The sequence below is a fragment of the Falco rusticolus genome, chromosome 12 (assembly GCF_015220075.1).
Source record: "Falco rusticolus isolate bFalRus1 chromosome 12, bFalRus1.pri, whole genome shotgun sequence".
NCBI classification, from domain to species: Eukaryota; Metazoa; Chordata; class Aves; order Falconiformes; family Falconidae; genus Falco; species Falco rusticolus.
In genome coordinates, this window is record NC_051198.1 from 28,143,558 (window position 1) to 28,161,804 (window position 18,247).

Genomic DNA, 18,247 nt, shown 5'->3' on the forward strand with positions numbered 1-18,247 from the left:
TCAAACAGCTTGTTAAAAGTATGAGCTGCTGCGACTCCGTATCTACGCAGCCTCAAAAGCCATGTCTTCTCCTCTCCCACATCATGCATCTGCTTTAAAAATGGTATTACCCACCACAATAAACACCACGTAACAATAAACGCCAGAATCTCTTCTCATGTATGACCTTAGCTGTACTGAAAGGCCATTTTTGAGGACTAGAACTATATTTTTGCTCTAGCAAATTAATTAGTTTTCTGAGAATTAGTCTCCAAATACCTCTATAACTTTTAGAAGATTTCTGCTTTGACCATATAGGTGTGGAATGTTCTATAAAGAAAAAACTACATTAAAAGAGCAAACCAAGGGCACAAAAACTGTTGTAGCTGAGATAAAACTGCCAAACCTCTCCCTTGTTTAGTAACCATGGAGAATGAGAGGCTTTAACAGTTTCAGGCACAAGTCAGTCCTGAGATTCTCCAGGTGTTTCACATTCCCCTATTTTTCATTTTACTTACTTGCAGACAGGGAAATTGAAATTAAATGCACATCTGTAAGTACAATATGTTATACCTAGCAATTAACCTCTCGCATTCACATAGCTGTCATTCATGCCTGCACATTCTGCAAGACAAAAGCCACAGCTAACCTGAGTTGGTATTGGGAACTAAACCTTCATTATGTTAAATAATTATTCATAAAGTCAAACTGGAATTGGAGATCAGATAGACTTTATAGGAAGGCCTGCTTAGGAGAATGCATCTCACGTGAAAGGCTTCTTTTAGTACTGAAATACATTAACAAATCAAAACGATATAAAAAAAAAAAATCTGGTTTAAATGTATTCTGTTTTTTACTCCTGGAGTACTCCACTCCATATTTTATCATTTGAATAGGCTTATAATTAAAATAAGACTATTTAGTAAATGTCATTTGACAAGAAAAATATAAAGCTAATCAAATTAAAAGAAAAAAAAGAAAAAAAAAGAAACATCAAGCAGAAAACCTATCAAAGTGACTAGCCTATTACTGTTCTTGGACTAAGCCTACATATAGGCATATATAATATGCATCTTACACTGGTATGAAAATATACTTTAATTTGAACACTGACATGCAAACATGCTTACTTTGAAGAACACCGTACTTTCATCATATTTTTAGAAATTGTGATGTATTAAAAAAAGAAGAGACAAGTTTAACAAGACTTGCCTAATCCAAAATGACCTTGAATAACCTGTCAAAGTGAACAATAAAGAGATAATCTAAATGCACAATACATAATTATTCCTTGCCCAACACGCTTCAGTTAATATGCCTTATCATTTGTATTTTTTTTTAATATCTCAAAGTAACACTTAATCTCAATGGGTGGGAGGAGCCCTGTTATTTCACAGCAATTGAGATGCAAATATACTCTAAATAATCACATCTTTAACTATGTATTCTTATATTTGGGTCATACAATGAAATCATCCTTTTCTGTTGCCTTAAGGTATTGTCTAAAGTGAATCTTAATGAACCGTAAGACCATCTAACTCAATTCCTGCACATAAATACACACACGTATATATACATATAAGTGCACACACTCAAGTTCAGATGCATCTAGATACTCTCTATTAAAATAAAATACTAATAACTTTTTGTGTAATATCAAGTTCTGCTATCAATTAAGAGTTAATAATAACAATACAGTTCTATATTGTCCAATCTGTACATAGCATAGTAAGCTCAGAACTCAACAGCACTTACCTTATCAAGTTCATTTGAAAGTTTTTTGTTTTCCTCTGTCAGCAGAATCTTTTCTCGTTCATACTTCTGTTTGAACTCTGTTTCAAATTCTTCCCTTTCACTTTGGCTAAGAAATAAAATGAAATAGAATTAGAAAGGTCCCTATTCTAAAACTCATCACACTATTCACTTAAATACAAAAAGATCAATGCACACTAGCTGAAAGGGAACTACGACACTGGGAATACCACAGCCTCTTAAAATTAAGCAAGTAAATGTATTATACTACCATCTTCAGATTATAAGGCAGTCCGCTGGAATTTATAATTAGACAATGATTTTTCCTTCAGCGCGGTATTAACAGAACTCCACTGAGCTAACATTTATCAATCCACTTATACGTATTTTGTTCTTCAGATGAATCCTTCAAGTATTGAGCAGCTGTAATTGTGCAGAGCAATGTGTGTGTCGATATTCTAAAATGCTCAGGGTAAATTCTCAGCTCACAGAACCATTATTTTAATGTAGACATTTCTATAATTCCAAGTTACACAGAGAACGACAGGCAACAATGACCATGTCTGAAACCAGAACATACCGAAGCTAAATTAGAGCACCTGGGGCTGGGTCTCTGATGAGAAAAGCTCATATGGGCTAGTCTCTGGAGAATTTAGAACGGCCAGAGGACACATTCGAACTGTTAATTCAGGTACTGTATACTATCAGCAAACAGTGGATGGATAACCTATACACTCCTAATATCACCAGATTCTAGAGCAGGTTTGGACCTTGTTTCTGAGAAAAGCGTTTCAGAGTAGCTGTTTCCCCAAAAACTTCCCTTCTCCTGTGTATGTCATTCAGTAGAGGAGAACCCCTGGTTGATTCTGCTTAACGTCACCTTTGACCTTGCACAATGAATATGAGAACCTGTGAAGTGGCAGGCCCTCTGTTTGCCAAAACCACTACCTTCTTTAAAGTGGTGTACAGCAATGTTTTAGACACGTAACTCCCACCTCACATCCACTCCTTTGAGACTCACTAGGTTTGCACTCACCATTTCACCAATTATTCAGGTAACCTGCACAAAGTTCATCAGTCAGTTGATGGAACTACCCTATAATTGCCACAGATACAGTAAAGACCCATTCAGCAAACACCACCATTCAGCCTTAAAAGATTTGAAAAAGTGCCCAGTATAAAAGGTTAACTCTGTAAAAATAAAATCCAGGGGATACCTTGTCTTAAACATTACACCTTTTTTTTTTTTCTGGATACTGATCAGACTTTTACATTGTGTAACAGACAAATTACACCCTTGCCTCTTTTTCTGAGATGCAGAACTACTACTACTATGCCAAATTGAGAGAACACCCTTAAAAGATGAGAAGTGCCAGTAGTTACAGTGAACCCAGTTAAGAGTAATGCTGGTTTGAATTTCCTATTCCTAATTTGAAATTCATTTAGTGCTTCAACCACTCTTTGAAATCTAGTCCAGCATGTTAGTCTCATAGTGAAATTCTATGTTGCTAGGCATCCTTTGAAACATAACACTACATACTAGTAAAGTAACATACTATCGTTACTGTTTAAATGCCAAGTTTGAAATTCACCACCACTCCTTTTCTATATCAACAGATTCCATGCATATGATGAGCAGTCTAGGGAAAAGGCAGGAAGAGATTAAAGCACTGGCTGTCAGGGGAATTAATAACAGGTCTTGCTTCTGTTTGCAAGGCATAGATTCAAAGCTAATTTCTCAGGCAGCAGACCCACCTAATTTTTTATTAATTTATTTCTTTTATTTAGCTTTTATGGTTTTATGGTTTTGTTTAGAGGTTTTCTTTCTGTATTTGTCTAAAATTTGTTCTTTTAAGGCTTTAAGGCTCAAAGCAGCCATAAATAGTGGTGGATTAAGGAAGCTTTGGATTGGTAAAAGAGCCCAACATACTTGTAAGTTTTCTGTACCTCACATTCTTATTTCAACTGGTGACTGTCACTACCAGTAAGTCAGATTGCTATACTATAATAAAGAAACAAGAACAAATTTTAAACAGAGGAGAATGCGGGTATGATCTATCATAACCAAATATCAATTCAGCAAACAACTGAACTGTAACTGACTCCACAAGCATACCGTGGGCAGCCAGGAAGATCAAAATAATGCATTTGCTTTGAAGCCTGGTATCCTTCTCTCCCATCAAGCTTTTTCTCTCATCTAAAATTTAGCTATGTATCTGCTCTTGAACTTTAAGAAATAATACATGATCCAGCTTTCTTTTTATCAGTAAAATAACTGTAGCAAAACACATGCAAGCAATGTGAAACAGCTTTATGGTATCACTTTGTCACTCCAGCTCTTTATTGCAGCTGTACAAAGTGGAGAAATATTTTATCTTACTGCTTTGAAACCAAGAAAAGTAGACCTGAAACAAACACCAGCCCCCAGGCTTCTTTATATCACACAATTTAAAAAAAATCAAATGCTGTTTTATGAAGTGCTCTGCTTTATCAATCTATCATTAAATGACAGGCTTAAATGAAACTTCTACAAACAATTTATTTTACACAGTTTCTAGCACCTTTTCTAAAATATTTCATGACAATTTTAAGAAATGGAATATCGTGCTACACAGATCACTGGCCTGATACAGGGTTCCTACATTCCTGATTTTAATAGCATGAGGTTTATGAGACTTAGGCAAAGGGCGATAATTTTGTGCAGAAAGGTAGTTTCTCTCCCTTGAAGACTTATGCTGTTGAAATAGCAGAAGTAAGAAAGCTTGATTTGAAGGAAACAAAGAAAAAAAATACCTGTTTTGAAAAAATGAATGGAAACCACCACAACATGCAAGACACATAAAAAAGTACATAGATTTTGACCAAGTTGTTACTAACCCTTGCTTAGAATAACCTACGTAATCCACTCTATACTATAACCCTTATGAGTAATGCAACTGCGTCCTCTTACCAAAGCCCTTTTTATTTTTTTTTAATATACACTAAAGATTATTTTTAGATTACTCAAATTTTTTTGCCAAACTGTATATGCACACTTCGACCCCAGGCCCACCCCCAAGCCTATTGTTGAAATAATTCTACTTATTTCAGCACAAAGCCTCCAGGTGCTTCCTTTTCAATGCTTACATTGAACACCTCTGTACTGGAAGACTCACAAAAAGCTTTGCATGAGCAATTACAAAAGCTAAAAACAGTATGTGTAAGCAGAAATTAAAATAATAATAATAATAAAAAAATCCATGTGATCTTAAGGAAAAACTACCAAATATTGAGAACTGAGCAGCAACAGCAATTCTATTCCTAATATTTAAGCTTCCCTTCTAAATCCCTGAGCTACTACAGAAGTCAGTCTGTAGCACACCCTGAACAGTGGACTTCGTTTCTGTGGAGTCCTAATACTGGCATGAGATTCTGCAGATCTGTTTAACAAAAGCTTTTTAAGATCAGGTCTTCGTTAATCACTGATCATGTGCTTGGACACCTGACTTCATACGATGTTGAGACCCTTCCCATTACGAGCCAAATGTTGGATACTGGTTATATGATGCCATTTCTCTTCATGCTTTAAAATGTTTAAAACACTTGAAATACATACAGAAACACATGGTTATGTCAGCATAGATTTTAAATTTGCATCCAGTTTCCTTATTTATAGACAGAATCTACACTGAAGGAAGGTTTAGGAACTAGCTAGCATGAAGCAAATCAGCATTGCTAGGCCATTTGTTATTTCACTAGATGGGCATCTAGTTCAAAATTTTGCAGCTGTACAACGTTAGAATGTTCTGACAGATTTCCCAGGAGGTTTTGGGTTGGTCAGTGTTTAGAGGTATGATCTTCAGCAACAGTTTAGCCTGCAGAAAGAGGTATTAATGATTCTTTATTGAACATTCCTCCTTCTGAGACACTACTGGAGTGACATGGCATTAAAGGACTATCATACTATCACCTTTATATATTACAAGACAGCATAGCCTTTTGTGCATTTGTAACTCAGAGGTCAGCAAGAGCTTTGAGTTGTGGTACAAAGAAAACACATTGCTGATGCAAGTTTTATCTCTCACAACCTAGAACACAGCAGCAAACTACTGTGTTAATATGTCCAGCTTACGAATAGCTGTATTCTAGGAAGAAACAGTTCATCCACTGCATTCTAGGCTGTATGATCTGCTTCCCCTGCTGGAAATAATTTACCAGAGAACCAGTGTTTCCAACTCTACTTGCATAAGCTTTTTTGAAAGAGTCTGTATTTTATTTACTACTTGTATTTAAGGACTTGCTATAGTTTGGCTAAGCTTTCAGCAGGAACTTCTCCATGATTTTTCTAATCTGCCACCTTGGTACAGCAGCAAAAAGATGCATCTATGTTAGTGTCTATAAAGCGTTTGGAATTTTTTATGAATGAAAATCAACATGTTCAATTTACGACTATTTCCATTATGACACTATCCAACAGAAAAAAAAATGGTTTTATTGATGAATGCCTCAAGGGACATTCTCAAGGCCAGTTATAAGCTCCACCAAGTTGGAGAGAAAAAAGCAGGTCTCTGACAAATTACCATGTCAGAAGAGATAAAGCAGCTTATGCCTACAGTAGTCTGATGACTGATGTTAACACTGGATGGAACCCAGCATGGATTAGCCTTAGTCTGCATTAAGTGACTGTTCCTGTGCTGGCAGAAATGCAGGCGCTAGTTGATCTCTAACACACTAGAGTTTTGCATCAAAAGATGAAAATACCAAACAGAAGAAAAAACGTCCAAAAAAAACCATTTTAAACTGCAACATAAGCTTCAGGGGTCAACCCACCCCAAGCTGCAAATCTGCAATTCATTACATACCTTGAAATGCTCAGCCAGTGCAAGAATTCTGGTGCAAGATTAACCGTTTCAGTACAGGGATGTGGATTTTTTTGTTCTGTTTTATTTTTAAAGGTGACTGGTTTCAACCCTGACATTAGTTCAGCCAAAATGTACCTGCCTGCACTACAATTAAGGAAGTGACAGCACGTTTGGAAACATACTAGGAGACTTCAAAAGATATCTTGAGCTTAAAGGTAAATTTCATACAATACTCACTTTTCTCTTCTGGTTTTCTCTAACTTGTCTTTTAAAATCATGATCTCCTTCTTGAGGGCAAGCTGCTGGCTCTCTGCATCCCGCAATTCTTTCTTCAGGCTTTTTATTTCATTAGCATGCATTATTTCACGTTTAGATAGTTCCTCTTCATAAAAAACACTTTTCTTTTCCAGATCTGCCTTTAATTTCGTGATTTCTTGCTGGTGTTCTATACTGCTTACCCCAGGTGAGCGACCAACCTGTTTTTGCTAAAATAAACAGCCCCAAGTTAGCACTCAAGAATGCTGAAAATGATGCTTAATAACAACATAATATTCATAAGTATGTTTAGAAAATATCCCATTACAAACTTAAGTTAAACACATCTATCTCAATTTTTTTGAAAATCTGTTAAGAGCATAAATCTGAATTGTACTCTATCATCTTTTGATTTAAATGCAGTAATAGTTTTCAAGCCATTGAAAATCTGACCATCACGTTAAACATCTCTGGCCACATTCTGACTCCCCTTACATGCAGTCAGAAAGTGACCACAGAAGAATTTTATCCTCCCACTCACACAGCTGACAGCAACAAGTTCAAGAGACTTTCAGGAATGCAGAATAAGGACTATGATATACAGTCAGTACATTTTAAAGCACAAATAATTTATGGAAAAGCTATACTAACACAAGCAGAGGCTTAACTGAAGGCTGAAATCTAGCTACAGAAACACTATATGGATTGCATCAGTCAGGAGGGAAGCCTGACCTATTTTAAACTGACCATTTACATCATAGTGGATTAATAGGGAAAAACAAGCTTTAAACAATAAGAGTAATTACTTCACTTTTCGCAGCTGCATAGCTCTCTTAGTGAGGTCTTCTGGCATTTCAATAGTCTTTACACACTGCTTCAGGATACATACACATTTGCACCAAATGCTGCACTCACTAAACTCAATGTCCTGCCATAACATAGAGGAGGAGCAAGATCAGGTTCAAAATGAGATAGTGGCATGGCATGCACTGAAATCCAAGTATGGACACACTTTTTAATGTAAACATACTTACAAGTTGGTTTGGAATTTTTTTTCTATTTTTTTTAATATGTAATTAAAGGTAGTCTAATAAAAACTTAATAAAAACACTGTGATTTGAGAAAGCACAGGTAACTGGAAAACCTACTTATGGTGACTGTGTCACACCTTTAGGAGGACTGAAGATATTTTGTTAATTATACCTTCATTCTTACCATGAGATATTAAAATCCTCTCAGTCTCCTTTAATTAAAGATGGCTTTGGATAGTTTTCTTTGGGTGATGTATGAACAGACTTTAAAAGTTAAATGTCATTGTAGAACATTCAGCTGAGCTGAATTTCTACCATGACAAATGCTACGAGAAAGCTGGGCCTCGCTGTCAGTGTCAGCAGAACACTGCAACCCCCCCTCAGTGTACGAGCCAGATATGTGCTGCTACCGCACTGGTTTCTCTAACTCATCAAAACGACCATCTGTTTCCATCTAAGAGTAAAATCCTGCCCTTAGGATGCAGAATGGTGAACTGGAGAAAGTAGATGCCATCCTAAGAGGAGATGGTTTGGAGAAAGGAAGATATTTTTAAAAAAAAAAAAAAAGAAGAAAAAAAAAAAGATAGTAAGCATAGGAATTTTATTTCATACACAGGCAGTTACCTACTGAACTTGCCCAACATGCTGACCTGCCTACACATACATACATGGCAATGGAGGCCATAAAATGCTTAGGCTTTGCAACATCATCTATCGGGTACATAAAATATTTTTAGTGGCATTTCACATTTTTTTCCACAATGAGAAGATACCATTAAGACCATAAGACAGATGGTGCAGCAGAACAGAAAACTGGATGGTATTGTGCAGTGGCTCACAGAACTAGAGTAATATAGTAACAGAAAATATATTTGGAACTCATGGAAGCACAAATTCTAAATAGATATTTTCATACATGCCAGTTTCAAGTGGACAAATGGTGCAACTGAGACATAAGGCATCTCCTGGCACACAGATAGATAGATGCTGTTTAATGCACCCTAGGATGCAGTTTGCCCTCTTGGCTGCCAGGGCACACTGCTGACTCATACCGAGCCTGATTTTTTTGAAAATCCAAACGCATGACATCCACTGGCTCTCCTTTGTCCACAGACTTACTGACAACTTCGCAGACTTTGCTGGACAAAAGGCACACCTGCTGCCTGCCCAACAGGCTCCGCTTCATCCATGAGCTCACTGACCTTATTCTTTACTTACACACCCACTCCTCTGCAGTTCCTAGGACCTTCCAGACCAACATTATAGCAGCACAGTGGGCCGTCTGTAATAAGAGGTGCATGCCTTGGCCAGCAGTTCTCTTACTTCTCACCCGAGTTCCTTCAGACCCCCCTCAGTGAGGCCACTGGTGTGTGTGACATCAGCCTGGCTCACCGGCCAGCTGCAATGCTTCCTGCATATCATCCTCCGACTGACCCAGCTCATCTGACCAACCTGCTGCAAAGAACATGCTCTGTGTGGCCGTCTCCCCTGCTTCAGCAGTAAAGTCTGAAACACCAAAAAACTCGTCGAGTGTTTCTGCTACAGCCTTATCAACTCAGAGATTACCCTTCTCAGCCCTGCCAACAAGCAGCTCCACGAGCTTCCTATGGTGGTCTTCTGCTTTTGATTTAAAGAACTTTCCACAACTAATCTCAGCTTCCAGTGCTAAGTGTTCTCTAAAATCTCTTCATTTAGCCCTCAATATCCTGTTTACACTTAATCTCCCATCATTTATGGGCATTTCTATTGTCGTTTGAAGAAACTTTCCTTTTTTCTTTAAATATTGACCTTTCCTCTCTGATAGCCTCCTGAACTTAAGAGCCATGCAGAGCTTTTTCTGAATGGATAAATCACCATCAAAACTGCATGTGATCCAAAGTGTGCTTACTGTATTGTGAAGTATTACTAAACAAGCTACCAGTTCCCTTTCCTCTTCCAATAAACTTGCCCTGTTGTTATAAATCAGCAGATCATTTATTCTCAATAGATCTCCAATAAATTCTTCTCGCCTCTCAAAACTGTCAACAAACTTCTTGCTGATGGTGAAGATTCATGAAAACAGAAGAAATACATCTTGATTTTCAGGTAACAATCTGAATTCACTGCAGTAGAAACTTTATAAATCCAAACTTCATACTGACTGGATTTCCTTATTTTCATCTAACAAAAGGCGGCAAAATAAAAGAATGTTCAAAAAAAGTCCCAAATTTTCTATGCAGTGACTTAATGTCCCACATAATTCTAATAAAAAAACCCCTGTTATTCATGTAAATTAAGATCAGAATAGGCCTAATTTGGCATTTTGTACAAAAAGTTTAGATTTATCCTACTGAATGAAACATTGGAAACAGGATTTTGCTGTAAATGAACAGCAATCTTCACGTGGAAATGAAAATCCTTATCATTCAATTTCTGAGAAACTCTTGATTTGTTCAGAGCACAGTATAAAATGCTAAATCATAGAATAACAGTTAACATTCTTGGCTTACTTAAATTTCTTCTCCTAAGAACACATATATGTGTGAGCAATCTCATCAATATAAACAAAGCCTTCACACTCAATACTGTTCTTGTGCAAAAACGTCTCAACTTCTGGCTGAGAGGCAGAATACACTAAAAATTTCCTTTACAGTTACATCAGTTGACATCTATAGCAGAGAAAAACATCTTTCTTTTGACTGACACGCTCAGGAACAACATAGTACACAGAACAACTATACAGAAACCTGCACAGGCTTCTGAACCTGCACACACAAATACTCAACCACCCTACACTACAAAAAAAAAAAAAAAAAAAAAAAAAAGCGCTTTTAACAGGTAAAGTTAAATAAAGTAATAACAGAAGCAATTTGGTAAGAAAACAGTGAGTATTAAGAAATACTTCGGTGTGCAGCGAACACACTGGCCTGAAAAGTGCATTAGGCAAATGTTCATTTTTTGGACAATAACGCGATACATGCTTGCATTAACATTCAGCGTCAACTGAAGTGATGAACTGACAATACCCTTTCATCCTCCATCTGAAAGCAATTAAACAGATCCAAGTCCTACTTGACTAGTAAGTTTGAAGGTGTTAATATCAAAACAGACTAACCTTTAGCCCTTCTACTTCGCTTTCCAACTGTTTAGAGTACTGTTCACTTCTCTCTCGCAATTTCCTGTCTTTGGATGCCTCAGCAGCTGCGGCTTCAGCTTGGACTTCCAGCTACAAAAGTACATACATTTTTAATAGGTAGAATTCTTATTTTTTTTTCCAAAATGTTTTTCAATGGAAGAGATAAATCTTCAGCACTAAACTGAACACTTCAAATTCTTAGAAAACAAAATTGGTACTGTTTGAAACAACAATCAAAGAGTTAAAGATTTACAAATAACATAAAAAAATTACTTTGTCAGAAAACCTTACATGTAACTACTATTTCATAAATTCTAAACAGTCTTCTCACCACTTACTTCTTTTTTAAGTCTCTCTGTTCTGCGTAAATCTTGCCTTAAACTTTCTACTTTTTGCATCACCACTTCCATTTCTTCCTCCTTATCTCGGAGCTGGCGGGCAAGCTTTTGTTTTTGGGAGTGCAAGTCTGTCAGCCGCTCGTTCATCTCTGAGAACTCCTGCATTGCCAATTTCCGCTGGCTGTGTGCATCTTTCAGCTCTTTGGCTTGGGATTTTAATCTGTCACTAGACTCTGCCAGTTCCTACAGTTTAAAAAAAGAATTAAGTAATAAACCTAGAAAGCTGTAAGGCCAATTCTGTGTTTGGATGAGCATCTAACACCTTCTCCAGAGTGAATAGAAACTGCATATTCATTTCTTTTCATGAATACATCTATGATACAGATTGCATGCCTCTATAAATAGGGAAAGAGGCCAGGGTTTACACTACTAAAGTTAGTAAAACCGCATAAATGTAAACCAAGTTGGAATTTATTCCATTAGGACAGGTTAAACACAAAGGCTTTCAAGCGCATTGACATATGTCATTAGCATAGTTTTTGAAGAACTACTTAAATGAATAAAAAGAATAGTACTTATGTCAACTGCTAAATGATTAAAAAAGTTTTTGCATTAACTGAATGGAAAACTCTGCTCTATGAAAAATTCTACTGTAGAAGCTTTTGAAAACTGACTTGCAATGGCGAGTATGATTTCCACACACTGTACCATAATAGCAAATATTACAGAAAGTTTCAGGCAACAAAACACTGCAGTGATTAACAGCATTATATGATAATTATTCTTTTAAAGGAACCGACATGAAATAACGCTGCCAGTGCTGTGATAATCCTACAGCACAACACCTTCACAAAGCTTGCTGTGTCCTAGATCTGTGCTATTACATTATGAATGAGGGACCACAACTGTTTAAATGTTTTAATGATGTTCAGCCAAACCGGAGCAGAACAAAGAAGCAAGGAAAAGCACGTCTGAAGATGAAAAGAAGAGTGGCAGGAAGAATTAATATTTGGCACTGTTGACAACTATGCAAATTTAAAAGCATTTTCTAAGGTTGATAAAAAGAGGTCCTAATTACTACAAGTTGTTTTAGAAGAGAGATGGTCTTTCTTGGAGAAAGTGGCAGCTTTCAAGGTTGTAAGAGCCTTAAGAGTTAAAAGAAACAGCGTTAAATATAGCTGGCACATCAGCACTGAGTGTGGACCATAAAATACTGGGCCAATATAATCATGATGAGAAACAGGCTAATGTATTTCACACCTGATTACAGGCTGATCTAACCATGATCACAAAAAAGATCCACCAAAGACAGTACATTGTAAATAAGAAAACAAAGAATCGGGAGACAGAGAAGAAGAAATAAACCCTAGTATTCTTTAACTGTAGTTACTTCAAATTACTTTTCAATCTTCATATTTGGGCAATTTTTCACATCTCTCTTCTGGGAAGAGTTCTGTGATACAGTCTTAATACTATATTCTTAACATTTTTCCCCTGCTACAGTTTCAGCCATTCTTCATGTTATATTAGTTGTCTGGAATAGTTCTCTGCTTTGTCTTCTAACCATTATCATTACCACCTTGATCTGAAGCTATAAAAACTCTGCAGCCATCAGGCAACTTGGATCATGGAGTAGTTCACTATCTGGAAGTAGTCACCTAGGACCATCCAGCAGTTGTACATACAACACCTTAAATAACATCCTTCTCTTCAAAAAAAAAAAAAAAAAAAAGCAAAGTAGGTCACACTACACATTTGTTATCTGCTCATTAATTTTACACTTGAAAGTTATTTCAAGCAAAGTGAACAAAAATAAAACAGTCTTCAGGGTTTGGAAGAGTTGCTGACAAAATGCTTTTACCTTATTAAGATCTTCCCTCTCTTGCTTCAGAGTTCTGACCTGCTTTTCAAAAGCTTTTATTTGTCTGGAAGCATCATCCAACTCCCGCCTTGCAGTGCTGGCCTCCTCAAGTTGCTGTTCTAGCTGACCAGAATCTAGAAAAAGCAGCAGACTTCTAAATATGTTAAGGAAAAAAATCATTCTTTTAGAATAGCACAGTGTAGCTGCTTGAAGCCCCTCCAGTATTTGTTCTGGTTTCCACTTAATCGCAAAATCTTATCTGGTTTAGAATAGGGAGTAGGTTGCTTCAACTGCCATTATCTGCTTTTAATGGAACAGAATAAAAGGTCACAGCTTGCTGCAAAACAACATAGAAAACGGTAACAATTTGGCTTTTCACATAGTAATATCCATGCGCTATACATAATTCTGTAAGCTATGCTTTAACATAACCTATACATTTGACTTTTAGGCACTGTGATGTAATATATAATGCATCTTTTATGACACTAATTATAAACAGTCTCCCTCCTCCCCCCAAATTCCCCCAGAAAAACAGTAAAAATAACAGGTCACTTCAAGAGCTGGCAAGTATTTCTACTGCTGATACACTTAAAATTAACTTCAGATGATTTTACTTATTTCTAGTGTGAAAACCACTTGCGTTTATGTGATCCCCTTTATTACTACTATAAATGCAAGAAAACTGTTACAGTTTCTTACCAACTGTCAGTTACACAGTGACAGTACATTTCTACACCACAGCTAAATAACATCATATAATATGCTCAAATGCTACAACATGAAAAGGTGAAACCCCTAAAATATGACAATTTAAAATTTCTAGTTAGTGGGTTATTTCCTGCCCCTTCCCCACCAGTCCTTCACTTAAAAACAAGAATTTAGAGCAAGATATATATGAAGGTAGGCTAATTCCAAGTTCTGTGAAATCACTGGAAATTTTGCCTTTGATTTCAGCTGTGGCAGGTCTTCAGATCATATGTATTTACCCACAGAACAGGAACCCATCTATACTCTTAATGAGAGCCTTTTACTAGATTTTCATAAATGCAACCCTAAGAGACTGGCTCTTGCGAGATATCAAATATAAAAACAGATACACTTTGAAGAGCTGCAATTTCTGGAACAAAAGAATTTTATAAGCAAATGAGTACCATTAGCTTATACCAGGACAAATATTCAATATTGTTTTAATTCATTGACTTTTGTTTAAAAATTTTAAAGAATGCATTTAAAGAAGAGATGTAGCTCAAAGCCAGAAATTAACTGCCTCTTTTATGTAGTCTACTCTTAAGTCACCAGCAAAAAGAAAGCTTATATATGGCTCTGCTGAGCCAAGATAAATCTCTCTTCCGTGCGTGAACTACTTTGTTCCACAGCTCTGTTTTCTTCTTCCATCGCTGCCCTTTACATATTTGGCAACATTACAGATTCCTCAAAGTTTTCTCCTATGTAACTTAGCGAACAAAAATTATAACTTTGACCTCAAAAATTGAAAGCATATGCTAGCTTGTCATTTCCTGGAAAACTAGATGGACAAGAAAAATCTATTTTTCTAAGGTCTCCCCGGTGAGACTCCCAAATCTGACACGATTTCGTATTCATTTTTTATTACCTTTTTAAGCAGGTGTTTACTTACACAGCTCCAGAAGAGGCAGTAAAACAGGTTAAAGAATATAACCAAAAGCTAGTTGTGACGTGTAGTAAATAGAAAGTTTCCATTCATCACCCTAGTTGTTGCAAACATTTTAGCTAATATATGCAAGCACTCACTGTAGGATGTTATTACATTAGATGTAATTGCCCAAGAGATGAGCCCAAAGCATAAAAAGTTCAGCTCTGCACCTGAACTGAACTTTAAGTTCATCAGATGCAGATTTGGGACATCTAGATGTTTTAAAGGCCACCCAGAAAACCTGGAACTAGCTCCCTAAATTTGGAAGCATTCAGGCATGTCCATTGTTTGGTTTGTGCCTGCATTCTGTCATTAATTTAGTTTTAAAATCTATCTCACCAAAAAAACCCATATAATCAATCAAAATACATTGTTCTCTCTTCCCAATTTTATCAAATCGGCTTGTAGTAGTTACAACTCCAGGCACAAATTACTATCTTCTAACTAATGGCTGTATTGTCTGGACAAAACAAGGGATTCAAGTATATACTGGGAAAGTTATGTGGTGACTGGGGATGGATTAGACAACTGCATGTTCCTCATCACATTATTCACTTCCAACCCAAAAAACCAAATCACATATTGTATCTAGGAAGAAATATACATATATATATGCGGCATGAAGCAGAAGATAATTAAGGGAAAACCTTCTCAATATTAACCACCTTTGACAGGCGCTGACTTATTTCTAATTTGAAAACGGCTATCAGTTGTGTTGGGGAATGTTCCTACACTTTTTTTTTTTTTTTTTTTCATTACCAAAAGGAAGAGAGTAATACCTTCAGTAATGAGCTTAAATCTAAGGTGCAGCTCAACAGTCAAGAATGAAAATGTAACTTAAAGCTGATCCTGATGCTTTTCTACAAAGGACTAGTCCCATTCGAAAGCTGTTCTTGTAGATGTTACTTTTCAGTGGTTGCAAAGAGCCAAACTCAGAGTTAAGGACCGCTGCGGAACAGAAGTTTCTGATAGCGTTGTCTTTTTCATCATTACAGCAGCAAGTGGAGGGACATTTGGCTGGTGAGAAACTTCACAAAAACCTTTGTCCTGACATAGTGCCAACATAGCATCACTCAAGACCAGTGTGATCCTGAGCTAGTCAAGCCCTCTCCACATCCAAAAATAATGCTTAGGGTACAAAATGAAACTGCTGCAACATGCCAGAGCAACTGTCCAACTGTATCCATAACAGACTTTTTTCTGACTGCACAATTTTAAAAACATATAATCTATGTGCTGCAGTCTGCAGCTCATACATAGTGCGCTGCTGCCTCATAATATATAAAATGTCTGGAAACTGAGTTCAAGTGATTCTTTCTGTGGGTGTTGCTACTGGCATTTCTGACACTTTCAGGAACTGAATGAAGTCTTTTCACAAATACAAACCTGAATAAATCTTTTTTTGTGGGTTCCTCCAACTTTTCTCGCTGGGTTTTTTCCCCTAGCCACAGGTAAGACATGGACATACAACAGAGAACTACCTACTTGTATCTGATTTTTCTCTCACATAAAATGCAGACGTTTTCCTATTTGCATTGACAAGAGTAACCAGATTTCTCCTCCGTTGCTATAGCTCTAGTCCTGATACCTAACAGTTTCTATCAATCTTACTAATTTTTCTAAAAACAAACCAAGCCTTTAAAGTAGGCTAAAAAGATATTAACTAAACAGACAGCAAATTGTTTCACTAACAGCTATATTCAACGTGGTGGTGCAATAGAAGCTGTTCCTCTGGAAGTTCTTAAAACCTGAATTGCCAGAATCTGGGAGAGTAAGGCTGGAAAAAGATGGATTTGGGTATCTGATTTCTTTGAATCATTCGCTAAATGTCTCCACTAGCCTCTGTAAAGACACAGGGTATCAGGCTAAGTAGATCTTTGCTTTTTGACTGGTTTGGGAGTTCTAAAGAAAGGCAGTATGACATTAATTAAAGACATTCAGCTCTTTTATCTGCACAGATTTCAATTTTAAAACTTTACTTAGTACTGAGACACTTGATAGCCGAATTTTCAGTTGTCATAAAGACTTCACGAACTTTCAGAAGCAAAGGAATTAAATGGAAAGGAATTAAATGTTCAGTTTTGTAAGGAACAATAGCTCATCGACAGCAGAGCTGAGAGGTTGTTCTTCCCCCTCACATCCCTTTTCTCATATGATCCTATTGCCCTTCTTGTGCTGATTTATTAAATTGTAAGTTGATTAAATTCTTCTCTATACCTAGATAGTTCTTTCCTTGTTTAATCGAGTGAATTAAAGTCAAGCTAGAGTTCAGGGCATGCACAGAGAGAAGGGGCCACACAGCTGTGAGCAGGGCCCATTTTGGTGGCAGAGGTGTGGATTTTTTTCAGTTCTGCTCATGGAACTACAGCCTTATAGCCCATAGTGTCCTCTGTCATGGAGGACACCTTTCACCACTCTCTGCCACTTGGAAAACTCAGTATCACTGTAGTTCCATCCACACAGCCCACCTCCCAGATAATCTACACTTTTCTAAAAGTACTGTTCCAAAAAAATACTCAGAAAAGCACATGTCCAGTTTGAACTAGCTTTTGCTCCACATTCAGTTTTATGCACTAAGCAACAGCACACTATAAACCTCTGTGGTTTCAAAGAAAATATAAGCAAAATTGTGATCACAGCTCACGAATTTGCTCCATCCAAGAAAAATTCAACAGAAAATGAGCTAATGAAAAATATAAATTGATGCGTAAAGCATAATAATCATCCTTCCATCAAATATTTTTAAGACTACTAAAACCACTAGGCTAAAATCTTCACCGCTTGTGTTTATCCATGTAAGCAACAACCAACACCTACCTTAACTTCCTTCCAGTTTACTACCTATGTACCTGCACACTGGACTGCAGAGAGGTACAAAGCAATGACTGCTAAGATATGCCACAGTGACTATGACTTCTGCAAGGTCTGCAGTGACTTTTGATACTGTCAAAAAGAGCCACACAAGTGTTACCTCCGCTCTCACAGTACACATTGCAAAACGAAGGGGGGGAGGCATGGGGGCGGGGGAAGAAAAGGTAGAAAGGTGGCACTGTGGAAACTGGTCATGGTGTCACAGATTCCCAGGCAGAGCCTGATTCACACCCATGTAAATTAGCAACACCACGATTTAAAACTAGTGGAACTTTACCATTAATAATAATAGCAGAAGTAATTGAAATCTTCCTTCTTCCTTGCTATGGAATTACTGAAGCACTGAATATTAAGGTGAATTTGTTGAAAACGTCGAGCTACCAATGAAGAGCAAAGGGTAAAATGAGAAGTAAAGATAGACTGGAAGACTGTTTTAGAAAGCAAAGTAAAACTAGCAGCACAGTAGGAGAAAAAAAAGTTTTGTCAGAATATTGTTTCCTGTTACAGTTTTTACATTAATATATATAAC

At 36.9% G+C, this 18,247-nt stretch overlaps 1 protein-coding gene across 8 annotated transcripts in view; it reads right to left on the reverse strand.

Annotated features, from left to right (window-relative positions):
- CDC42BPA (CDC42 binding protein kinase alpha) overlaps positions 1–18,247 on the reverse strand; it is a 189,448-nt gene that overhangs the window by 55,090 nt on the left and 116,111 nt on the right. For 6 of the 8 annotated variants that reach the window (XM_037405883.1, XM_037405877.1, XM_037405876.1 and 3 more), the window contains exons 13-17: positions 13,173–13,306; positions 11,312–11,554; positions 10,953–11,063; positions 6,810–7,057; positions 1,735–1,840 (exon numbers count right to left, since the gene is read on the reverse strand). In XM_037405883.1, coding sequence (XP_037261780.1) covers positions 1,735–1,840; positions 6,810–7,057; positions 10,953–11,063; positions 11,312–11,554; positions 13,173–13,306 — 842 coding nt within the window. The remainder of the gene's footprint in view (positions 1–1,734; positions 1,841–6,809; positions 7,058–10,952; positions 11,064–11,311; positions 11,555–13,172; positions 13,307–18,247) is intronic. The other 2 variants (XM_037405879.1, XM_037405880.1) reach the window with 2 other exon arrangements.